This window comes from Pelodiscus sinensis, chromosome 5 (genome assembly GCF_049634645.1).
Source record: "Pelodiscus sinensis isolate JC-2024 chromosome 5, ASM4963464v1, whole genome shotgun sequence".
Classification (NCBI taxonomy): domain Eukaryota; kingdom Metazoa; phylum Chordata; order Testudines; family Trionychidae; genus Pelodiscus; species Pelodiscus sinensis.
Genome location: NC_134715.1, coordinates 76,499,289 through 76,525,653, shown reverse-complemented (window position 1 = coordinate 76,525,653; position 26,365 = coordinate 76,499,289). Strand labels below are relative to the sequence as shown.

At 46.5% G+C, this 26,365-nt stretch overlaps 1 protein-coding gene across 5 annotated transcripts in view; it reads left to right on the top strand.

Annotated features, from left to right (window-relative positions):
* Window positions 1–26,365, top strand: part of LOC102445674 (EF-hand calcium-binding domain-containing protein 6-like) — a 90,491-nt gene that overhangs the window by 8,361 nt on the left and 55,765 nt on the right. For 4 of the 5 annotated variants that reach the window (XR_012904265.1, XM_075930305.1, XM_075930303.1 and 1 more), the window contains exons 3-5: window positions 6,582–6,778; window positions 9,257–9,364; window positions 11,163–11,228. Coding sequence is in view for 4 of the 5 variants with exons in the window: in XM_075930305.1 (XP_075786420.1) it covers window positions 6,582–6,778; window positions 9,257–9,364; window positions 11,163–11,228 (371 nt within the window). In the remaining variant the exon portion in view is untranslated. The remainder of the gene's footprint in view (window positions 1–6,581; window positions 6,779–9,256; window positions 9,365–11,162; window positions 11,229–26,365) is intronic. The other variant, XM_075930304.1, reaches the window with a different exon arrangement.

Sequence of the window (26,365 nt, the reverse complement as noted above, 5' to 3'; positions counted from 1 at the left end):
GCGGGGAAGGGGATTCTACTCCTGATATTTTGTTGTCCCCAAACCAAAGGGAGGGGTTCGTCCCATCTTGGACCTCAGAAATTTGAACAAGGCGGTCATAAAACACAGGTTCAGAATGGTGACCCTAGCCTCAGTCATCCCAGTGCTACAGTTAGGAGACTGGTACGCGACCCTCGACCTCAAGGACGCCTACTTCCACGTGGCAATCAGAACCAGCCACAGGAGGTTCCTCAGGTTTATGGTCGGCCAACACCATTTTCAGTTTACGGTGCTCCCCTTTGGGTTGTCCACGGCACCAAGGGTATTCACCAAATGTATGGCTGTGGTTGCGGCGTTCCTCCACAAACAAGGGGTACATGTATTCCTGTACCTCGACGATTGGCTAATCCGAGGTCGCTCATACGAACAGGTAAAAGCTCATGTGACACTCATGAAGGCCCTCTTCCTAAGACTCGGGCTTATGCTAAACGACAAAAAGTCGTCCCTGACCCCCTCCCAGCATCTGGAGTTCGTGGGGGCCCTTCTCGATGCGAGGGTGGCCAGAGCTTTCCTCCTGAGCAGATTTCTCTCCATAGTGGAGCTGATCTCGGGGTTAACCCGGTCCCCTATCACGACCCCTTGGGTCTGCTCCAGGCTCCTGGGTCATATGGCGGCTTGCACGTACATGGTGCGCCACGCCAGAATGAGAATGAGACCCCTACAGGCTTGGTTGGCGAAGACCTTCAACCAGTCCCGGGGTCTTTAGGACTCAATTGTAACTGTGCCCCCGGAAATCCTGACCTCCCTCCGGTGGTGGACCCAGGAAACCGTGGTGTGCAGTGGGGTCCCTTTTGCTGCCCCTTTCCCCTCCCTCACGCTGGTCACCGATGCATCAGACCTGGGCTGGGGAGCACACCTGGGGTGACACAGGACTCAAGGCCTCTGGTCCCCCTCGGAACATACCATCCAGGAATTGCGGGCGGTGAGGAGGGCCTGCAAAGCCTTCCTACCAAGGCTCTCTCACCGCTCGATCCTGGTTCGTTTAGACAATATGGCAGCGGTCTTTTATCTCAACAAGCAAGGGGGAGCCCGGTCACCTCCCCTCTGCAAAGAGGCCCTGCTGCTCTGGCACCTGTGTGTGGAACACGACAGCACGCCACGGGCAGAGTACCTTCCGGGGCTCAAGAATCTGATAGCAGACACCCTGAGCAGATCCTTTGGAGCCCACGAGTGGTCGCTCAAGGATGCTGCTCTCCGTCGGGTTTTCCACAGGTGGGGTTATCCCCTCCTAGACCTGTTTGCATCGGAACACAATGCAAAGTGCCGGAACTATTGTTCCCTACTGGGTGTGGGGAAATGTTCCCTGGGGGATGCCCTGACGACCGTGTGGCCAGAGGGTCATTCTCTATGCCTTTCCCCCGTTTCCGCTAATTTCCAGGGTTTTGACCAGGGCGAGGACCTTTCGGTCCTCGATCATTCTCGTAGCCCCCAGGTGGCCCAGACAGTTCTGGTTCCCGATCCTGGTGGACATGTTGTCAAGGACCCAATAACACTCCCTCTAGTCCGGGATCTGCTAACTCAACCCTGGGGCGAGGGGATCATGGTTCACCCGGATCTCCGGTCTCTCCACCTAATGGCATGGTTTATCCGTGGTTGAACCAACCTGAAAGGGAATGTTCCCAAGAGGTTCAGATGGTTCTCCTCAGTAGCAGGAAACCCTCTACTAGACGGTTGTACGCTGCCAAGTGGCGGCGCTTCTCGTCTTGGATGTCCCGGAGAGGAGTACACCCGTCCTCGGCTCCTATTCCAACTATTCTTGACTACCTTTTCCAGCTTCGGTCTAGTGGCCTATCTTTCTCTTCTATCAAAGTCCATGTGGCATCTCTCTCCGCCTTCCATCTTGGTATGGCAGGAGTCTCCCTTTTTTCTAACCTGGTGGTTAAACGTTTTCTTACTGGCCTGGAAAAGCTGTACCCCTCGGTGAGGGCCCCGCTTCCCACCTGGGACCTTAACGTGGTCCTCCATAGGCTTATGCTACCTTCCTTTGAACCGCTGGCCACGTGTTCCCTGCTGCACCTTTCATTGAAGGTTGCTTTCATCGTGGCCATTACATTGGCTCGAAGGGTGTCGGAACTAAGGGCGCTAACTGTAGACCCGCCCTACCTTGTTTTTTCCCATAACAATGTAAGACTACGGCCTCATCCAGCCTTCCTCCCGAAGATGGTATCACCATTCCACCTGTCCCAGGAGATTTATCTCCCGTTTCTTTTCCCAAAACCTCACGCCTCTTCTAAGGAGCGGATTCTGCACTCCCTGGACGCCAAGCGGGCGCTGGCGTTCTACATTGATAGGACCAAGCCGTTCCGTAAATCACAACAATTGTTTATTGCATTTGGGGACAGGGTGAAAGGGTCTCTTATTTCCACGCAAAGGCTATCAAGATGGGTGGTGCAATGCATCATAGACTGCTATCACCTGGCTGGTAAAATCCCACCCAGGGTGAAGGCACACTCCACCAGGGCGCAGGCGTCCTCGGTGGCCTTTGGTGCCCAGGTACCGATCACAGAGATTTGCAGGGCAGCCACCTGGTCTTCCCTTCACACGTTTGCAACACACTATGCGCTACCTCAGCAGGCCAGGGAGGATGCAAGGGTGGGCTCTGCAGTCCTCAAATCTGTGAAGTAAATATGTTCCGGTTGTCTTTGTTCTTAAATGGTGCCTTATAAGTGTTGAGCTGTTCAAATAAATCTGTTTATTGTTCACCTCACTTCATGACTCTGGTGGTATGACTGCTCCGACCCCTCCTCCGTGGGGTTAGCTTGGTAGTCACCTACTTCGAATGGGCATGAGCAACCACTCGAAGAAGAAAAGAACGGTTACTTACCTGTAACTGTAGTTCTTTGAGATGTGTTGCTCATGTCCATTCGACTCCCACCCTACCTCCCCTTCGTCGGAGTGTCCGGCAAGAAGGAACTGAGGTGGGGCAGCGCCGGCAGGGGTACTTATGCCCCGCCATGGCGGCGCCACTCCAGGGGGTGCCCTGCCGGCGCTACGGGTACCGCTAGGGAAAGCGCTCCGGAAGACACGGTGCATGCGGTGCGCACACCTACTTCGAATGGACACGAGCAACACATCTCGAAGAACAACAGTTACAGGTAAGTAACCGTTCTTTTCTTAACACTCATGTCCTGTCTGCCATATGGTGATTCATAGGGTACATCTACACAGCAGTGTTATTCCGGAATAACATAGTCCGCATCTACACAGCACCCATTATTTCGATGTAATGTCAAAATTATGTTGAGCTGGAGGACTTCTTACTCCACCTCCTGTAACCCTCATTTTACGAGGATTAAGGGAAGTTGGAGGAAGAGTGCTTTACCTCAGACTTCCTGCTGTGTAGATAGTGCCAAATGCCGAAATAAGCTATTTCGACTTCGGCTAAGTCATTGCATAGCTTAAGTTGTGTAGCTTATTTTGGCTTTAGCCCTGCTGTGTAGCCATGCCAATGCAGTCACCGAGGATCACACTATCACCACTCAAATATTAGAGTAGAATGTGGAATACAGATACAGTATACCCTCACTACAATAACCCCAGGTATCCAAATCATGCGTTAATTATAGTTAGGAGTTTGTTACAGCAAAAAAGCCCTGCTGCAGGAGGAGAAAGGGTGTGACTGCAGAGGAGAGAGGTAGTATCCAGGAACACAGTTCATTATAACAGGAGGTTTGCTATTAGGAAGAGTGTTTACGGTGAGAGTGTACTGTATTGGAAATTAGATTAATTCATGTAGCAACTCACCAGCATTTGATAGAACCCAAACACTACAGACTTTCATATAATTCTAATACTTGCCTTTCAGTATTCATCTAAAACTGAGTCAGACAGATGTCAGCTATGGATCTCTCTACATTCAGTTGAGACATGTGGACCTTGGCTTGAGTTGGAGCCAGGTCTGTCAGCATCACAGTTGCAATAAAGAGTTAACATACTACTTCATACTAAGGATGTTAAAGACTAGTCAACTAGTCAATTATCCAGTAATCAAATGCTTATCAGATAGTCGAGACGACTAGTCACTTCTCCCCCCCCCCCCTTATTACCTCTATCAGATAGAGGCAGCAAAGCGGAGGGAAACGGGAGTACTTCAAAGCAGCAGCACCACATGGAGCCCAGGGTATGGGCTCGGTACAGTTCTGCCGCTTTGAAACACTGGCGGCGTTTTAAAGGAGCAGTGCCACACAGCTGATCCCGGGCCACAGCATTTCAAAGGGGCGGGCTCCGTGTGGCATTTCTGCAGAACTCAGAGTCAGCTGGGGACTCCCAGGGGATAGGGCATTTGCCTGGGGAGCACTGGCTCTGGGCTCCACGCGGTGTTCCAACTTTGAAATGCACAAGAGCCTCTATTGGGGCTCTTATACATTTCGAAGGAGGAATGCAGAAGTGCTTATCAACTACTCGAATAATCGATGGAAATTCCATAGACTACTTAACTAGTAAATTAATCGATATTTAACATCCCTGCTTCATTCATACCTTTTACCGACTCAGAATCAGGTTATTAGTCGAAAAACTTGCCTACAGATTCTGGCTTGCTGGCCAGGGAGGGAACCTCCTCCTCCAAGTACGGTAAAAAGGGTGGTCAAATTTCAAAATACCTATTATCTTTTAGGTGTTTGCCTTGTCATGAAATCTTTACAGTTATAAGGACAGTCCATATTTCATTGTACCACAGTTCAGTAAGAATTGTCATCACATTTTGCCATTAAAGTCCAATACAAAATTTAGCTGCTAATAAAAAAAAAAAAATTAACCTACAATTTTGTTTAAAATGTTGATTTGTTCCTGGGAGCATTAAATAAGGGTCAGGAGATATCTAGGAAGCTGGAATGTTGTTATAAGGCAAATGTCTTTAATAATTTCCTCCAAAAACTGTTTCATTCCTGTACACAACTACAATGTGTGCAAATATGTTCCCCTTTCACTGCAACCCATCCAGCAGAGCACTTTCCTAGTAGCAAAAATATGATGGATCTTAACTGAAATCAAATGACATCTAAACAGTAACTTATAAAAATGTTTTTATGAGCTACAGAAATTGAAAGCTGTATACAGGCCTACCAATGCTGGGGGCGGCAGGCAGCAAAGTGGGCAGCTACCCCAGGGCTGGGTAATTCAAAAGCACCTGGGGCTTCTGGCTGCTGCTGCTATTACTGCTAAAGGCTGCCTGGGGTAGCGCAGCATGGCATTGTCTGGGCAGTACTGATGGTTGCTGCCATCAGACCCATACCTTTCACCTGAGGCCCCACCCCTTCCAGGAGCATGGAGCTGGCCCTAGCCCTACGTTGCCCAGGGTCCTGGCCTTCTGTCAGCACCCCTGGCTGTATATTCCCTTTTCCATAGAGACACGCTCATTCAGATCATGATATTTGCCCAAATCCTTCTCCTATATTTCTGAGTTGGTCTCTTATCAACATCCTTTTCAATCAAAATTGTCTGTATGACAGAAATTTGAACCTCTTGTTCCATCTTGCTCCTGGGTCAAAGCCTCACATATGGTTATGGGTCTAGATAGAGCTGTCCTGTATCTAGATTTCACAAGTAAATTGTATATTGAAAATATTGGATTTTTATATTATTTACATTAATAAAACTCTCTGGATATGATGTCTGCATTGAGTAATTTCAGCTCTGAGCCACAGCAAACAGTCACTTTGATATATGCTAGGGACAAATTTAGGATTATTAATGAAAGTAGTTAAGGGAGAAAGCGTCAATGGGAATTTTGAAAATGTGCCCAGAGCCGCTAACATGTTCAGGATGAGTGGGTTGAAGTACATGACAGTGACCTACTTTTTTTTCATCCAAGTGTTGGTCACCTGAGAGCAGGGCAGTAGAGTTCAAACAGATGACCAGAGAGGCAAGAGCAGGCATTGTGGGAAGAATGCCAGAGGCCAGTCATGACGCTGTACTACGCCATGGTGTCCACGTTGGCACCCCAGTGCCTTTTCCAGAGCGCAGCAAGTTCTGTGCTTCTCGCAGAGGTAACCCTGGAGCTAGTGTGCACTAAGTGCCTTGCCAGTGTGGGCACCTTGAAAGTTACAGCACCGCAGGGCTGATTTACTGTTCAGTAACTTGCCAGTGTAGACTTGGCCTACTTTATGGCAGTCTATGCCCAGCAGCCTATGGGTGACAACACAGTCCGGAATTCTATGCCCCCTTGCCACCATTTCTGACATGCTGCTGGGGCTTGCAGACAAGCCTGCTGTAGTGGGAATTCTTCCTTGGATGGATCTGCTGCAGGATGAAAGAGCCACGGTGGAGGGAAGACTCCTATCAAAGGACTGCTTCTGGCTGAAACCCTGGCTCCACAGAAGCCAATAGGAGCATTGGTAGTTAGTTCAATGGAGCTGTGATTTTTGCCTATTATGAGAAAGGTGGCTGAATATAGCCCTTGGAAATTGAATGAATGCGCTGATCATGGAGCAGAATAAGTATTAAGAAAACTCATCAGTGACCAGTCTGCATATTTAAGTTGTATTTAAATAAAGCAAAGTCTGATTCACTTCTTTCTGTGTTTTATTTTTGTTTTTTTGAAGGTTGGAAAAGAAGCTTTCTTGTCAGTCCTACAAAAATTTGACATGCATCTCAAAAAGGAGCATTTTAATCTTTTCCTGGCAAGATGTGGCCTTGAAAACAGCCAAACAGGGATAAATTATTTGGATCTTCTATGGAACTTCCAGGATCGTAGTGACAGAGGGATCACACACAAAATTCGCTTTAATCCCAAGCATAAGTTCGTATGAAGACATTGCTTGTTTATCATTGCTTTTTCTGATTATATATGGCTTTAGCAGAGCTGCACTCCCTTTCACAAGACAGAATTAAGCCCAGTGACTCAAACCAGAAAGAGAAGTGACAATACGATGGGGTGACCATATTTACAAAAGTAAAATCAGGACACCATTTGGGGCTGGCCAGAGCTTGCTGGCATCATCATGAGTTAATGGCTGCTTGCCTGAGCCCCATACCACCTGGAACGAGGGCTGGTTGTCTGAGCTCCCTGGCTGCCCGAATCCTGCTGCTCAGCATCTTGTGTTGCCACTGGCCTCCCCAAATGTTTTTCTTACCCTTTTTTAGGGGAGACCACTTTTTTTTTTCAAAAGTGGGTATTTGCTCTTGCTTGCTGATCAGAGCAACTTGCAAGTGGCAAGAGCAAGTGGGACAAATGTCCATGTTTTCCAAAAAAAAGGTCAGGATATCTGGGACAGGGCTTAAGAAGAAATGGGAGGTATGGTCACCCTTCAATACAATGTAATGGTCCTTTTCTAGTTGAAAGCAGCCGCCCTCTGTGACTTCCATAGGCCTCCTGTGCTCTGTATCTGTGGAGTCTGTGCCTAATATGGAACACTTTGCAAAGTGGAGGCTTTCTTGCACCTGACTAACATGACAACCAGGGACGAGTTAATAGTCTGAAATATTGCATTTCTGACCAATAGCATTATTTCTGTCATCCAGTGGCTCATCAAGCCTCTATTGTATTTTTCCCCCGTACAACACTCCTGGAAAAAGGGCAAATTCAATTAGGGAAAGGCTCACTTCTCCTTCTACATCCCCAAAAGAGAATCTCTCCTTTCTGGTGAATGGGAAAGGTCTCCTCAATGCAAAGGCTTTAGTTCATTTTGTGGTTTTAAGAAAACCATCCCTTAAATGTACATCCCTCATTGTGGGCATCTCTAAGGACTAGAGCTTATTCTTAACCCTGGCCAGTAGAAATTTTCATGTACTGCATGGGTCCCATTTGAGATAAGGATGGTTGAATACAGAACATTAGGGTATGTCTACATTTCATTCCTCTCTCGAGAGGAATGCAAATGCAGACACCCACAATTTCAAATTAAGTGGGGATTTAAATATCCTATGCTTCATTTGCATAATCATGTTATGGCGCTATGTTGAGGAAAAAAACGGGGTTATTTCGAGATAAAACCCTTCCCTCGAAATAACCCTTTCTCCTGAGGTTTTCTTTTTGCGCAAAAACCCCTTTTCCCACCAGATCGGTAAACCTCCTTTTTGGGGGCATAAGGATCTGGTGTGAAAAGGGGTTTTTGCACAAAAAGAAAACGTCCACACTACTTTTTTCTGCAAAAACAGCTTGCATAAATGATGCAAATGAGGTGGTGTGATCTGCTAATTCACACCTCATTTGCATACTCACTGCCAGCAAAACCGGCAGTGTAGACATAGCCTCAGAACTTGCATGACTTAGAAAGCTGGAGATATCTACTTCTAGATGGGACTTGTAATGACTGAATCTGCCTGCATCACAAGATAAGTAACCTGAAATAACCCTGTTAACAACCAGTAAAATTATCCACATGGAAAGTCTTTGGAGAGACTCTTGTCAGTCTGACCCTTGTCAGTCTGAGCCATGCTTCCTCAGTGCTGTTCTCCTGCCCTCTGCTGTGGGAGTTTCAGTACCAGAAAACCTTAAATCACTGTTACAGAATTCGGTTGAACAATAATAAAATGTGAATAGAAACATAACAGTCCATGAATAAATGAATTATTTCACCATCTTATTTAATGAAATACTTACTCAATTGACATTATGTTTATTTTTCAGAAATCGATAATGCCATTTTCCTTTTCAAATCTTCATTTTTTAAATGTTTTAATTCCATTTTGTATTTACAACAACATAATGTGGCCAGCTCGCTATTGTTCCTCTTGTTTGTTATTTGCTAAGCACTAATAATATGGTTGGTGCTGTAATAGACAGGCTGTGGCCCACAAATGTTGCAAGCTAAAGTATAAATAAGTAAGACAATGTGTATTGGGAGACCCATAGGTGGGAACTACATAGTTAGTTAATTCAGATTTTCTGTATTTTTATTGCCATTATGTGAAACTATTGCTCTTCTCGGTGGTTACAACATTTGGGCCCTTTGTCCTTGCATCAGATTCATCTGAAATTTGTATAAATTCTTAGAGATGTGCTGTCCTGTTCTGTTGCTCAGAGAAATTCTAGAAAATTACTTGTAGTCACAGCTGCTCATGGTTTCATGTTTGTTGTCTCTCAGCACCTTCCAGAGCTGGGAGCCGGCTGGCCAGAAAACATTTCAGTTCCATTGAATCTGCATTTATGGATGGAATGTTGGCCTGTCAGAAACCTGTTAACCAGCTCTACTTGCAGTACAAGAACCTCAATAGAACAGAGAATGTATGTGTGTTACCTGTATTAATCCTTGCTTTTAAATTGCATCTTTTGTAGATTTCATCGAGAGGGGGGCATCAGCCCAGCTTCCACTCTGACTGCAGTTGAAGCCAAGTTGGCAAATTTGTTTCAATCTGATTTTCTTTCACTCCTGGCCACATTCCAGTAAGTGTCTGATCAATTTTGTTTCGTTATGGTTATGATAGATTGTGAGCTAGAACTATTGAAAGTGCTAAAAAAGAGAGAATTTCTACCACTAAAAAAGAGAGAATCCATAAGCACTGGAACACAAATTTTAGAATGAAAGAGAAGGCGTTTTTACAGGAACCAATGTTTAGGTCCTGATCCTGCAATGGTGTGCAATGTTTAATTTTCTGTCACCTTTAACCTGCAGGAGGAGGGTAAAGATGATACAGCAGGGCTGAGGATTCAATGCTTCAGTTTTGCCTGTTCTAAAGGGGAATAAGAGCACACCTCATTTTGTAGAGTCAGGCCCTACGGAGCGATTGGTTCACCATGGGCCCCCCAAATGCCTAAAACTGTGTTTTAATGAAATAAACAGAATGGTCATTTATTCGCAATCACCCACGCTTTTCTGAAAAGGAGGTCAGTGATGATGCCACCTTCTCAATAATATGGAGGCAAACAAAGGGTCATTGGCTTTTAATGAGATTAAGATTTGCATCTGAAAGCCCTGCTAAGGCTCCAACCCTGCAAGGGATCTATCAGTGCAGAACTCCACTGCAAAGTCCATCTGATATCAACCTATGCAACATCAATAGACCCTGTAGGAAGGGAATCCCTGAATTTTATTAAACTGGGGTAGCTGACTGTACATCACCCACTCCTGGTACCCCTGCTGTAGGATGTGTGACTGGAATACTCTGTGTTCTGAAGTGCCTTGTCCATTACTCCCTCAGGCTGCTAGAATTTATCCTGGTGGCTCCTAGGATCAAGGTGCTGATAAGCCCCATCTCTCCTTGTGCTGTGTGAGGCTCTGGTGTCCCTCAGGGTTTTTTCACAGTTATGAGTAGATCCCATGTCCTGTGTTTATTGCTGATGGAGCTTAGCTAAAAATTGGGATGTTCTCAGTGCCCTGAGGGAGAAGATGAATTTGTTTTCTCTCACACATGGTCAGTTAAAATCACGGTGTAACCTGTAACTCGTGATCAGTCAGTATATTCTGTTAAGATGCAAGTCACTGAAGGTTTGCAACTGATATGCTATACATTGGGGTAGGCAATAGGTGTACTGTATGCTAAATCCGGACTGCTAGATGTTTTTGAACCCCCAAATCTTTTTTTAATTTAGTATTATTAGCATTTTAGTTTTTTAATTTTCTGTCAACTCTGGATCTTGACTATATCTTGACCAAGAAATTTGGACAAAAAAATAATTGATGGTGGTTATTGCCCTAAATCCTGTCTCCAATGAAGTCAAACTAGTCTGACTATGCATTGGAGAATACCTTGAGAGATGGGGGTAAAAGAAGTAGGAACTTTCCCATACAGCTACTGCTGCAGTTTCACATGTGGAGTAGTCTTCCTGGTGCCTGCACCCCGATCAGTGGATTCAGGAATCAGAAAATTCACGGATTCTTTTCACTCATTAGCCAAACCACTTTCCTGCTTCCCTCCATGTAGCCATTGTGCATAAAGGAATCCCTGGAAAGATGGACTCTTCAAGCCATGCCCCATTTCTACATAGTGCAGCCATTACCTCTTCTGTGACAGTGCCTTGTACGCTTGTGGAAGAAGGGACAGGGTTTGTCCTTTATTGCACAAGGTAAATGACTTAGGAGAAACCTTGGAATGGTATTGAGCCTTCTATTTGAGCCATGAAATGTGGTCCAAAATGATCTAGCTGTGTGCTTTCACTAATCCAGGGCTCACTTGTTTTCACTATATAGGCTAATATGTTTTCAGAATATCATTCGTCTGATTCCCTTTTCTGTATTTCTCAGAAAAATTGACAGGTTGGAGAGAGAGGTCATTAGTCAGCAGGAATTTCAAGCAGCAATTGAGAGCAGGTAAGAATAAGTTTCTTTTGTTCCCCTCATCTGTGATTATGAAGTTGTTATAGACAAGTTTTAGTATCATAGGGATGTTTCTTAGCTTTAACATTACCAGCCACTGCAGTGTGTCAGTGGTATGAACACATGTGAAATGATGAATGGCCTTGAAGAGTCAGAGAAATAATGGATTTTTTCAGACACATTTTTTCCTCTTTCAAATTACATTTGTGTGAAAAATGCAGTTTGAATCTTTTTAATACTAAAAAAAGAGGGTGTAATGCATAAAAAATAACTGGATCTGACTCTCCATTCTGTTCCATTGGTTTCTATGCCAATGTAACCTTGATATTTTCAGTAGAATGGCACCACCATAAAACTGGCATAATGCAGCAGAGAATCAGGCCCTTCAATTAAAACCACCTTACACCAATTAAAAACAAAAAATAAAGCAAAAGTCTGATCCTATAAGGTGCTGAGCACCTTCAGTTCCCACTGAAGTCAATAAGTGAAGTGCTTGGCTTCTCATAGACTCAGACTTTAACTGAATATAACAGAATCACCAGTCCTAATCAATCCCTAGTGAAATCAATCCCTAGTGAAACAAACTTGCCCTCTGTCTTCAAATGATCGCCCTTTCTTCATAATGGATTTGAAAACTAGATCAGGTGGTTTGTTGTTGATTATCCTTTGATCTTTTTTGACCATTCTTAGATAGATAACATGATTTATTCTTTTGCTCTACTTATTTGCTTCTAAATTAAATTCTGTTATCATCGGGTCATATGAAATGCATGGAAGAAAAAGGTTTTGATTCTCTAACTATGTACTGCATGATCCTCTCATTGAGACAAAACTGGCATCACGCTACAAAAAGAGACATGACTGTGGCCAGGAAATTAATATAAACCATGCACCTGTAGATAAAAATTGGCCTTTAATCCGCATACAATGCATGTATCCTGGGGGGTTTTGCTGCATGATTCCTGTTTCCATCCTGAACTGGCAGCAATTGTACTTATTTATATTCCATTTCATTATGTTTTTATCCTTACATCATCATCATCTTGATGCTTTACCATAATTAGCTTTGAGAAGTGAACCACAATGATGAGTCATATGTACAAAAGTTTCAAATTTTGGGGAGGGGGGGGTTAAGCAAGTTTTGTTAATGTTGAAACATCTTTGCCACTAGATGGCAGAATATCCTTTGTTTGGGGGAAACCATCAATCCTGCTTGCAAATATTTTGCTGGACTCAAAGATATCTATGCTCAAGGAGGCAAATTCCTACTGATTCTCTCTGATTGGCTTATGTGTAGAAAGAATAAAGCGTACCGCTGAATAAGTCAGTACATGTATAGCTCTTCAACAGTGCTAATGGGTATTCTTACTCTAAATATTCCCTACCACAATAGACATCTTAATTAACTTCAGCTTATAAAAGAACATGTGATAGAGTTTGACAGAGATAATAACATTTAAACAGAAGAAAATCTGGATCCATTTTGACTGCAGCTAAACCACAAATTAGTTGCTGCGATCCAGGCCAAACACACACTACAGCAAATCCTGACATACTTGATCAGGCCTTCAGATGGACAGGAAATAAATGTTTTACATATTGGGCTGAGTGAAGATTCTGAATTTTGGCCCAGGATATTTCATACTGGCAATTTGTGCTCAGTCTGAATACCCTGTTAGCATCTGAAAAGAGGCAATGGATCTGATTCTCTATTAGGTTACATTTGTTTCACCTACCTGAATCTTCACTGATTTCAGAGAGGTACCACTGGTGCAAAACTGGTATAAAGGTATGGAGAATCAGGTGCCAAGACCTTACATCCGTGCTGAGATTATTACTGAGTTTTATTTATGTGTTACCTTACATCTGTGCTGAGATTATTACTGACTTAAGGAGTAGGAAGGATTCTTCACTGATTCGTTACTCAAGTATTCAAGTATAGCTGTGAAAAGTGGATGTAAAACATCTTGGCTGTGTCTAGACTGGCCAGTTTTTCCGGAAAATCAGCTGCTTTTCCGGAAAAACTTGCCAGCTGTCTACACTGGCCACTTGATTTTCCGCAAAAGCACTGACGATCTACTGTGCGAAATCAGCCGCTTTTCCGGAAAAGCTTTGCCGCTCCCGTTTGGGCAAAAGTCCTTTTTGCGAAAAACTGTTGCGCAAAAGGGCCAGTGTAGACAGCTAGCTAATGCTTTTGCACAAAAGCAGGCTAAATGGAAAAAAGCGGTTTGGACGCCGGGAGACCCCGTAGGAGCCCTGGACTTCCTGGTAACCCGAGCTCTTAAAGAACACATAGGCTGCTGAGCGCACATGGCAGGAGCGTGCCACAGAGCTCTTTGCCCTGAGGTCTGCCACAGCACCCCTGTCCTGCCCAGCAGCCATCTGAGCCAGCCATGGCAGCTCCGGGCGCTGAGCCACCTGCACCCCCAGTGCAGGAGGCCCCCAGGGGCCGGAAAAGACAGGCCCCCTCATGGACCCCCAGGGAGCTGGAGACCCTCCTGGACCTCTGGCAGGAGGAGGAGGGCCTCTATGACACGAGGTCCCAGCGCCGCAACGCCGACATCTACGGCCGCATGGCCCAGGCACTAGTCCAGCATGGACATCCAGCCCGGAACCTTGAACAGGTCCGGGCTAAGGTCAAGGAGCTACGCCTGGGTTACGTGCGAGCCAGCAAGGGCAGGGGGCAGAACCAGACACCTGCCCCCACTATGACCAGCTGCATGCCATCCTTGGCCAGCCAGCCCCGCAAGCCCCGAATGTGCCCATAGACACCTGCGTGCACCCCCTCGTCACCCAGACCACCGAGGCGGGGGAAGGAGACAGCAGTGCGTCGGAGGAGGAGGCCAGCATCGCCACCCAGCAGGCCCCCTCCAGCAGCCCCTCCGAGGCCGGGGAAGGATCCACCAGTGAGTCTCTGAGTCTTGCACTTTGTACTCACAAGGGCGGGGGCCGAGGGGGGGAGCCTGGCACCCGGAGGGGGAAGAGGGAGAGCATGTCACTCAGGCCACATGAGCTGCACTGGCTGTGTAGCATTAGACAGCAAGCAGCACATGCAACTACGTGCAGCCTGGTGACCGAGTGGCACGTGGCCACGGCAGGCAGCTGCAGGGCACGCCTGGGACTCTGCTGCTCACACACATTTCGGCGGGACCAGGGGGAAGGGTGGATGCTGGCTGGAACCGGCCAGGGCCCCAGGGACTCAACCCAGAGCCCTCACCTCCGCCAAGGGTGCAGCACGGAGAACAGCACACTGTCCCATGCCTGGCTGTGAGGCACAGCCAGCTGCTCTTGGGTAAACCACAGCGTCACAGCCCTGTGAGCGTGGCCCCCACCGAGCCCCTCACCTGCTCCCGGTGCCTTGGCTGGCTCCCCGAGGGAATTCCCCACTGTGGCCACACATGTCCCTGGGCTACGTGTGTGAGGGATAGTGGGAGGGAGAAGGCGGGGAAGCGCTCGGACTGCCCATAGGGCCACCTGAGTTTTGCTGCAAGGATGGGACAACTCCCCCCCCCCCAGTCATTCTTCTGGTTCCGTCCAGGAGATATCCCACACTATGGGGATCTGAGAGCCCAGACCACCTCTGCCAGATGTGCTCCCAGGCACTGTGTGGGGATTCATCACATTCCCTGTCAAACACCAGTGATTAGCCCAAAGCCTCACAGTCTCCACCGGCAGGGAGTTCCACAGATGAACGCAACACAAGCGCCCTTCCGCCCTCCACGGGGCCAGGACACAGACTGGTGGTTACAATACATGGAGGAAGACCCTACTCCAGGGGCGGTCCTCCTTGCAAACATACAACACGGGGAGCAGGGGGTGAACCAAGTGGGGCCAAGCCACACTACTGTGGGGTCACCTGGGCTCGGGGGGTGGAGGGCATGAGGTGTGGAGACAGTGGCCGGCCTGCCTGCCTGACCCATCCTTTCTTCTCTTCCCTGCAGCGGGACCAAGCACAAGCCGGAGACCCTCCAGTCCGGCAGCAGCGGCACCCCCAGCTTCCCAACCACGCAGGCACAGGCTCCGCCACCGGGACCAGCTCCTTCGCCAGCACGTGCAGGCGGTCGAGCGAATCGACGCCTCGATTCGCGAGCGCATCCAGGGGGACCTGCAATGGTGCCAGGAGGCCTGGGCCACCTTTCAGGCCGAGTGCACGCGTGTGGCTGACTCCATCACCACCCCCACAGCACACATAGCGCACGCAATACATTATGGCATGGCCTTACCCCATGCCCCCGCCATCCCTCCCCTAGCACTGCCCATGCCCCCTCCTGCCCCTGCAATGCCCCCTCCTCCTGTCGCCCCTGCAATGCCCCCTGCTCCAATGCCCCCTCCTGCCCCTGCAATGCCCCCTGCTCCTGCCGCCCCTCCAATGCCCCCCTGCTCCTGCCGCCCCTGCAATGCCCCCTCCTGCTGCCCACCTCTCCGTGTAGCCTGCCCCGATGCAGCCTGCCCCGCATGTACAGGTCTGCCCCTGCAGGAGCGCTCGCAGGTGCCACCCCTCCCAGGAGTAGCTCCTCCCCCTCCCCGTCCCAGTTGAAGGTCTCCTCCCCCTCCCCTTTGTAAATACAAATAGACAATTTTTCGGTTGATTATTGTGTTGGTTATTGTGTTACTCGAGGTAACTGTAATAAATGATTCGAGATGCCAATTAGCCAACTAAATTTAAAGAGGATTACAAAATGCCGACACCAAATTCTGTATCTATCGCCAGTCGTCCCTTTAAGTGGTCATTGGTTTGTGGCTCATAAATAAATACTGACACTTTTAAGTAAAATTTAAACCACAACTATATTAACATAGATTACAAACAAGCAAGAAAGGTTAAAAGACGCACACAAAAGAATATGTAACATAGTCTAGACGCAGGGGACGATTGTAGTGTTGCTGGCAACCTCAATCCTTTGGTCCTTCCGGGCCTCGGTAGAGGAACAGCCAGGAGATCCCTCGAAGACGACTGGAATTGGGTACGCTGACTCGAGCCTTCCGCACGAACCACGAATCCTCTTCCTGTTCTTCGGGACAGCTCGGACAGGCGATGGTGGCCTAAACCCTAGCCTAAACTAAAAAGAAAAACCCTAACTACGTCCGACGCACCCGACGAACATTCACGATGACGGCCGATGTGCTTGGAACCGACGCTTTATAATTGGGGGGAGGTAAGGGGGTGGGGGCGAAGGGTAGGGGATGGGAGGGAGTCATATGGGGAGACCCAGGCGACCCTACTATGAGGCTTGTGCGAACATGTCTGTCAGGGCCTCTGATGCGCACCTCATCCTGGTGCGCCTGGAGGACAGCAGCTGTGTGGGGCTGTTCGAATGTCTGTGCCTTGGCTGCCATCCATGCAGGGAGGAAGGCCTTCCCACTCCGCTCCACAATGTTGTGGAGCACGCAGCACGCGGCCAGTACCTCCGTTGCATTCCGCTCACCCATCTCGAGACGGGTGAGCAAACAACGGAAGCGGGCTTTCAAGCGTCCGAAGGCGAGCTCCACCTGATTTCGGGCCCGGTTAAGGCGGTCGTTGAACCAGGCCCAGTTCTGGTCCGGCCGCCCTGTGTAGGGCCGCATTAGCCAGGGCAGAAGGGGGTAGGCTGCGTCCCCAATGACGCAGATGGGCATAGGCACATCCCCGACAGTCAACTCCCGCCGGGGGAAGTAGGTGCCCGCCTCCAGCCTGCGAAAGAGTCCAGAGTTGCGGAGGATGTGGGCATTGTGTGCCCTGCTGGACCAGCCCCCGTAGATGTCCAGGAAGCAGCCACGGTGGTCCACGAGGGCTTGGAGAACAATCGAGCAGTACCCCTTCCTGTTCGTGAAATGGGCTGCTCGATGCTCCAGGGCCCGGACGGGGATGTGGGTTGCATTCAGGGCTCCCCTGCAATTGGGGAACCCGAGGGCAGCGAAGCCGGCCAGCGTAGCGTCCATGTCGCGCAGGCGGATGACTCTCGGTAGCAGGACATCATTGATGGCATGGACGACCTGCAGAAGGGTGCAGAGAAACACAAGGGAACACATCACATAAAGCAGGGGTGAGTGTGCGCTCCCTTGGGCCCCCCTCCCGTGATTCCCTCTGTCCTCACACACGCACACACACACACACACACACACAGCCCCCGCCCCCTCACCAGCAGGCCTGTGCAAGGGAGGGATGGCCCAAATCCCTGGGTGACCCAGCCTGGAGTCTTGGCTGCCCCGGGCATGGAGTGCAGCACCCTCACCATACCCCACTTCCCCTGGGACTTACCTCCATCACGACGACACCGACGGTGGATCTTTTCACCCCGAATTGCTGTGCCACCGAGCGGTAGCTGTCCGTGGTGGCCAGCTTCCACAGCGCGATGGTAACCCTCTTGTCGACGGGGATGGGTGCAAGCAGATGGGTGGTGGCTCTCTGTAGCATGGGGGTGAGCCAGGCGCACAGCTCCAGGAACATCCGCTTTCGCATGTGGAAATTCCGGAGCCATTGCTGGTTGTCCCATTGCCTGAGGACCAGCCGGTCACACCAGTCCGTACTGGTGTCCAATCTCCAGACTGGCCTCGCCACGGTGGGGTGCTGATGCCACAGGGATGCCTTGGCCTCCCTGGTGAGGGAGTCGAAGGCGATCTGTGCCTCCTGGTCCTGAAAGACGAGGGCATCGGCCTGGAGCACCAGCTGCAGGCACTCGAAAATGGCCAACAGGGTCCAGAGCAGGCACATGGCCACCCACGGCTCCATGGCAGACAGAGCAGAGCACAAAAAAGCAAAATCAGGAAAAAGCAGTAGGGGGCAAAAGGGTGGTGTCCCCAAAAGTCAGAGGGCAACCACCAAACCTGCTATGGCTGTCAGTCCCTGCCAGAGGTCCTAACTCACGGAGCAGGAGACAAACAGCTGTCCGGCGAGACCCCTTTAAGCACGTGTCTGAACGGAGCTCCAGCCCCGCCCCCGGAAAGGTCTGGTGGCCTTTTGCCCTCTTCAAAATGGTTCTGGGCTTCTGCTTTTGCGCAATAGCGCGCCGCCAATCTAGACGTGCTTTTCCGCAAAAGCGCATCGTTATAACGATAACTCCGGGACCAATCTAGACACGCTTTTCTGGAAATACTTTTAACGGAAAACCTTTTCCATTAAAAGTATTTCTGGAAAATCATGCCAGTATAGACGTAGCCCTCCTTTGTGAATTGGGAGCATTATATGCCCACTGTGACTGACTCTGAGCGGGTTTAACTGTCTGCACAGTGGTTTTGTAGACATATTTTTGATTGTTGAAACTGTAATTGAATGAGAAATAGAGACAAAATTGAAGTCTGTGAGAGTTTTGCCATTAACTTTAGTGGGGCCAGGATTTTACCTCTATGTTATGCTATTAGACAACCTTGATTAGAAGTTTCTTAACTTCTGTACTTGTATGTTGTTGAAAGTCTAGTTACTAAAGAGTTGTCTCACTTAAAAAGCATATTTAAAAATTAACAGAAATTTAGTAACATTCCAAATACAGCTATCTGAAAAACAGGAAAGTGATTTGAGAAAGATGTCAACATTTGTAAGTATCCATTTTGCAGGGTTTGAAATGGACCCCGTTTCCATGTTTTACTAAACTTTTCGTGATATTGTAACCAGTTTTGTAACAATTTGTAAATTAAATTTTCTAACAAAATAATATTCAACATGTGCAATGTACCAAAATCCAGGGATTATTTTTAATGAAAAATAGGTTTTAGTAGATGAAAACCTTTGATGATAATTTAAAATTATTTTGATTTTTTTTAAAGCGTGGCAGAAAAAACCTGTAAAAAGCAAAGTCAAGAACTTCAACTCTTTTTGCAAATGTTTTGTTTGAGAAGAGAGGTCTTTTTTGACAAATACATTTTTATGCAAAAAGTTTTGACCTGCTCTGATTCAGTGAGCATGTGACTGTTTTGTGCTCTGTCCCTTCCTGTCTTCTCTGCGCAAGCTGAAGCTGTCCATCCAATCTGCCTTTTGAGGCACCCAAAATTTTGAATACCCAAAATTTTAGAAGTTGAAAATGTTGTACTTTAAACAAATATCAAAAGCTATCCTGGGAAAATTCTTTTGAGGCCTCAACAATTTGCAAAATGTCATTTTCTGAGGCTTTTAAAATCACCTAAGCATAATTAGCCAAAAAATTGCGCTTAGTTTTATATAAAGATGTAAGCAACTTTGCTTCACCCCATTATAAATTATTTTTTTTAATGCTAGTCAATACTAAATTGTACAGAGGCAAATCCTGTTATGAGGCAAGCAGGGAGGAAGCTAGGTAACATTGCATGGTAATTTGCACTGTAAAACATTTATGGTGCTGCTCGGGAGTTCCTTCTGTTACAGGTTACAATATCACCCAGCGGGCTGTCTCATTGCATTGTGCAATGCTGTTTACTGCTCCTTTTTTCCCAGGAGCAGTGTGCTCATGGTAACTGCTACTAGCATGATCTTGTTAGGGATGGCATCATACACACTTGTTGAATCATGATTGGGGCCTTTGGGCATCACTGCAATGTAAATAATTCATAATAATTTTGTCCTAGCTATGCCCATATTTGTGGAAACTCATACCCTCTATGAGAATGGCACACACCTGTTCTCCACGGCAGGATGTCTCTCTACTAGCATAGTCCATTGTGCCAGGTTAGAATTCCCTCCCGGTGCCCTGCATTGCATGCGCTTTGGCTGTTGGGCTAGTTTTTTCCTCATTGTCATCTTTTTCTGCCTTATACACCTGCAACCTTTTAGTTCATATGTATGCTTCTCGTTAGCATAAATAAAGTCAGGTAAATTTTTTTTCCAACCCTTTTCCACGTTAATTTTTTTTTCCTTCACCTGCACTTTTGAGTGGCTCTAGTCAGCTTTGCTATCTGTTAGCATACCACTTGTTTCCTAATTGCCTATTAATCCTATTACTACAACGTAGTCCTAGGTCTCACTGTTAAAACTCCAACCAAAACCTCTTCTGTTGCTTCTCCAGGTTATTGGAGATGGTCCCTGCTTCAAGTTTCAGCTGGCAAACATGGAAATTCTTCCTGTTTTTTGGAAATTGTTCCCTGAGGGAATGTCACTCTCCACAAGTATTTCTTGTTCCTTTTGAGAACATGCTTTCCTGCCTTGTTTTTTAATCTCGGGACTATTGTGGGGTGCATTTCCACCCATAGCACTGTTGGTGGGGGCTAAGTCAGCTCTCAGGACCTCTAGTCTATTCTAACTCATGCTGACTAGTAACTGCCCCTAACAGGCCTTTCTCCCAGCTGTGGAACTTTGTGCATAGCAGTGGTCCATCCACTCACTCTCCAGTGGCTGCATCCCAGACACTCCCCTATGCTGGGCCTGTGGAGAAGGATAACAAAGCCATTTCTGCCAGTTCTACACAAGATTCCTCTGCTCTGAGTGAATCCCCTACTAACCCAATAAGCAGGCTTTCCACTTGCTTTGTGCTCCTGGAGCAGATCAAAAGAGATGGAATGGTGTCTCAAAATCTGGCCCTGTATTTTCAGTAACTAATGTGTGATTCCCATTAATAAGTTTACTGTTACTGCTGTCATTTTAAAATGCAGATCGAACCCATTTTTATTAGCGGCTGCTCTAAACTATAAAGGATATTGTAAAGCTTGCCAGGTGCTCTTGAGGCACTGCATAAATTTAGTTTGTGTGCATGCATGTGCATGTGTATGTGATCTGACTTGGGTGACCTATCCATATGAAGTTCTTTTTCTGACAAATTTAGTCCTTTTTTCTGTTTGTGAATTGCTCACAAATTGAATGATTTCTTTAAAAAATTATATATTCTGTGAATAGTTTTATGTGAATGAATCTGGAGGTTAGACTAGATGGCCATGAGTGTCACTTCCAGCCTTACATCGATAGCTTTCAGCCTGTCAGTAAGCCTGCAAACTGTTATCTATGACTGTCTATTGGATACTGTCAGAGTGATTAGTTTCCCTGGTATCATTCATGCTCCCTGGTTGATTAACTGAAACTCTGATAAGCAGAAGAAGGGCTTGAACAAGCCACTCCTGATTTGCACCTGTGAGCGAGTTACGTGGTTGTCAAGTAGACACAAGATAATTCAGTGAGCAAATATGCACGTGTATAAATATCTGTGGAAAACATAAGTGATAGAAACATTGGTGAAGCAAGTATTTTAATTTGAACTTTTCTTTTCATGTCAAAATAAAAATCTGATGATGAGTCCTGTAAATCTTTACCAAGAATGTTTTAAAGTCCTTCCCTTACAAAGTCACTTGTGGTTTTAGTGGAGAACTATGAGCCTCTAGGGATCTGAGTTTGAAACTGAGACAGGGACACAACAGAATCAAATCTAATGGTCTTTTATTTAGCCTCAAAAATACAATAGTCTCTGAGCCCCAGCTCCCCCTGGCTGAATACCATTGTATACTAAGCTAAATGTTAGTATTCCTTCCAGTGGGAATACAAAGGGAATCTAAATCCTCCCATCTTCATCCGTTTCTTTTCATGCTGCTTCAATGGAATGCACTTTAGTTATAATTAATTAGCAAAAATGACAAGACACTTGTACTGAAGCGAACTGTTCAAATGGAATTGCAATCTGATTACAGCATTTCTGTACTACTGTTACCTGTTACAGACTCTTTGAATTCAAGATCACACACCAATTTGTTCACTCCCTTTTACTCTGTTAGATCCTCCAGAAGGGACTATAATCCTCTCTGAGCCAGAAACAAAACAAACCTGATTCTAATTTAGGACTGGATTCTGGCTGCATCATATGAGTGTGTCTGGGAGGGAGAACAAGGTGACCTCTCACTCACTTTGTATCTGTATGCAACAATTATCTAGACCAGTGGTTCTCAAACTTTTTGGCCCATGGCCCACCTGGCTCCCATGGCCCACCTGGCTCAATGCAAACCTTTCCGTGGTCCACCAGTTGCTAATGAAAACTCGCCATTAATTACATAATTACGCCTGAACCATTTTGTTAGTGCAGCAGCTAGGGAAAATGGTTTAATTTAACCAGTAAGAAAGGAAATATTAAATTACTAAACAGAGTAAGCACTTTAACTCCCTCATGATAGTTTATCAAACTTCATTTTAAATAAAGTAAAATATTAATCTATGTCCAATGCAAAAGGTTTCAGTGATTTCTTTATTTATAGCAGGGGTGGGGAACCCACTGACCCACAGAAAAATCAGTTGGGGACCACACAGTGAGAAACAAAAAAAACCCTCAAAAATACCCAACCCTCACTGATGTGGCCTCCAACTGAGACACCTCACTCCTCTGGCGCTTCAGCCACATGGGGCGAGGGGCAGGGACAGGAAGGACTGAGGTTCAGGGCTTCTCATGGATGAATGGGCTGAGATTCCAGGGTTGGTGGATTTTATGGACCCCCTTAGGCTCTGGGGTGGGGACAGAAATGAGGGATTCAGTGTATGGGACAGAGCTGCCAGTGAGAAGGATAGGGGCGCAGAATCTGGATGGAAGGGGGGTGCAGAAGAGGGTGTGGGAGGGGTGAGGTCTGGGTGAGCGGTAGAGTTCAGGAGCAGACTGGGAGTAGGGTGTCTGGCGAGGGGCGGGAGCAAAAGGAAGGGAAGGTACAGTGTGTGGCCAGAAGGGAGGGTGCAGGAGCAGGATGGGAGCAGTATTTCTGGCCAAGGGAAAGGGTGCAGGAGCAGGCTGGGAGTTGGGGTGTCTGGTCATGGGAGACAGTGCAGGACTGGGCTGGGTGAAGGGTGTCTGACCAGGGAGGAGGATGCAGGAGTAGGCTGTTGGGGGAGTGTCTGGCCAGAGGGGAGAGTGAGGAAGTGGACTGGAAGTGCAGAGTCTCAGCAGAAGGGTGGGGGTGGGGGTCTGGGCATAAGGAGGGAAGGGGGGCACATACTTGCTTTTGCACTCCACACTGCTCCCATACATGGTGTCCCAGGTATTGCCTCCCACTGCTCCCATTGGCTGCAACTCTGGCCAATGGGAGCAGTGGGGAAAACCTCCAGTCAGTGTGTCCATTTGCAGCCAGGGGAGATGGAGCGGCAGCGCATGGAGCTGTTTCTGGCTCTGCTTCTTCCCCACAAGCCAGATCCTGTGGGGAGGCTCAGGGTGCTCCCCCCCTCCCCGGGAAGCCAGTACTGGTACTCCAACCTCATGGAGGGCACGAGGCTGGCGTGGAAATGTGGACTCCCAGCTGCTAAGGGAGGGAGGATGGAACCAAGGTTGGGGGCTGATCTCGAGCCACGGACCACCTGGAAGGCATCTGTGGACCATTAGTGGCCTGCGGACCACAGTTTGAGAACCACTAATCTAGACTGTTGGTGCTTGCACTCACTTGAGCACAAGAGAAGTGGGAGAGCTAATGGGGGCCAGAGCTACTGCTCATCCCAGAAAGGGAGTGACTTGATCATCGTTCACATTGGCTACCAGCCAGAGGCTAGCACTTAGGTCACTAGGGGGAAATGTCAAACTAAGATACACAACACCAGCTGTGTGACTAGCGTAGCTGGAGTTGATGTACTTTAGTTCAACTTATCATGGCATCTCCACTCTAGGGGGTCAATGGAAGAAACTCTCATGTCAATTCCCCTTACTATTCTTACCCTGGTGGAATACCGAAGTTGATGGGAATGTGATCAGTGGTGGATTTAACAGGTCTTAGACCTGCTAAATCAATGCCTGGGAAAATTGATCTCAGCAGCGGTAAGTATACAAAAGGCCTGAGGAAGTGCATGGTGCCACCTTTTAAATGATGTTGTAGTTGCTGCTTTGGAGTCTGTTTCCATTATCCTGATGAAAGTTTGTGTGTCTTTGTCTCATGCAGGCAGAAAGTCTTCAGTGGCTGGTGCTTGGGCATTGTCCCTCTCTACCATCCCTCACATCTCCAGCCATTACTACACCCAGCTCTCTTCCACTACTGCTTCCATGTTGCATCTCACCACTGATTCAAAGCCCCGACAGAGCCCTCAGTTTCTGAACAGTCTCAGGCCAATCACACTAATTTAGGATATGTCTACCCAGCATCTGGAAAGCGTAATTCCCAGTGATGATAGACAGATTCTCACTAGCTCTGCTTGCTAGTGTCTAAAAGTAGCAGTGTGGACATGGTAGCAAGCGTGTAGACTTGGAATAGCTTTATGAGTGTGTACCCAGGGCATCAGGTGAAATTGGGCTTGAGCAGCACTAGCACATGTGTGCTTACTCATGCCAGGAATCATATGTCCCAGCTGCTATGTAGATGTACTCTTATTTTCTTTCCTACATTAACCATCTCACTGTCTAGAATCTATAGGTAAATGTTTGAGACATGGAGAAATGTCAATAAACATTTTTGAGGTAGTAGAAGATAGCCATTATTTGATTTTCAGCTAATGGCTTTTTCAGTATATAAAATACTATTTGTTATAATCACTTATAGCTCCATTCATGTCCTTTTTAAAATCAAGGGAATGATCGCCACTGACGTTTATAGCAGTTGTGGGGTTGAAAGGGATAGATGTAAATTATTGAATGCCAAGTAATTTTGTATTAAAAATTTCTAAGAGTATTTAATTTAGAGAGACAAGAAATCAGAGGCTAGCTCTTATGGATTGTTTCTCTTGCTGCCAACTTTGGGGTGTGGCCTCCACTATCTAGTTGCATGCGTTCCTTTACATCCGTTAAGGGACACCATGATTAAAAACAACAAATTGATCACATTTCTTAACTAGAGTTATTTTATGATTAAATAAGGAAAAGAAAACCTTAAACAACACAAATAACACAAACACAAATGATAAATTGGTTTTGTCCATAGTCCATTACATTCTCTTCTATATGTTTGTCTGTGATGAGCTTTTAGCAGAGATTACATCTCAGGGTATGAGTATGTTTGAAGTATGCTTTCACAGAGCCAGTAATTTCAGACTCAGGTATATTGTTTCCCAAAAGTTCGGGGAGTTAATTCTTTACTATATCCTTAGATAATAAAGAATGTTTATAGATGTGGAAAATAACTTTGTTTCAGAGCAGTCAGGCAGTTGGTTATTAATAAATAATCAACCAGTTTGTTGATGCCAAAATAAGCAATCTTAAATACCTTTTGATACTGAAAAAAAATATTTGAATCAGTTGCTTTAAATAAGTTATTTTAAGGAGCTGTCTTGAGATAGGCCATTTAACCAATATTAAGAAGAATCTTAATAAAATGTCTCATTTCTCTGTTTACCATCATTTACTTCTGTTTGCTCTGCAAGAATACATGGTTTAATCACTTCAGGATTAACAGAAAAAAATCTTTTAATCTTTTAAATTACAAAAGTATTTAAATATTCAAACAAAATAATTACAGGAATTTTAAATCTGTTCCCTTGGCAGTGTTTTAGTTTATGTCTCTCAACAACAACAAAAAGTCACCAAAGTATGCTTGTGCCCTCTGTGGACAGATTGGCTATATCTACCTCGCGGCTTCTTGCGTGAGTAATATGCAAATGAGGCTAAGCGTGGAATATCGCCGAGCCTCATTTGCATACCTAATGAGCCACCATTTTAGATCCCTGGGAAGCACTCTGGGGAACTGCGGAAGGCCTCCCAGAGGCCAATAAATTTGAATTAGTGGCACTGAAGTGTCCACACTAACATTATTTCAAAATTACTATTTCAGAATTAGCATTACTTCTTGTGAAAAGCAGGAGTACAGAGTTCTAATTCTGTGGCTTGTTATTTAGAAATAATGGGCTTGGTAGTGTGGATGCACCACTTATAAATTCGAACTTGTGGGGCTTATTTAGGAATAAGGCCCTAGTATAGACCAGGACATAGGGAATTCCCAGCTGAGGTGATCCAGCTGCTTTCAGGACCCTTAGCATCACCAGAGAGGAGCAAAGAGGCCAGAATGCAAGAGAGAATCTGGCCTTGGATTCAGTGAAGATAGAATTTAAGGTCAAACCCTGGTCTCATTGAAACCAGTTGCTCAAATCCATTGAGTTCAGTGGGATTTTGCATTTTATCAACTGTCCAACAAGCTTCATTTTTCAAACTGCCAAAGACAGATTGCTGCTTGTTCTTTCACTTTTACTAGTACTTCAGCACCATTACTTTTTCTTTATGGATGCTTGATGTTCTCTGATGAAATGCCCAGGGAAACTAAGGCCACATCTACACTGCAGATCTATTTGGGGATACCAGAAGTATCCCAAAATAGCTATT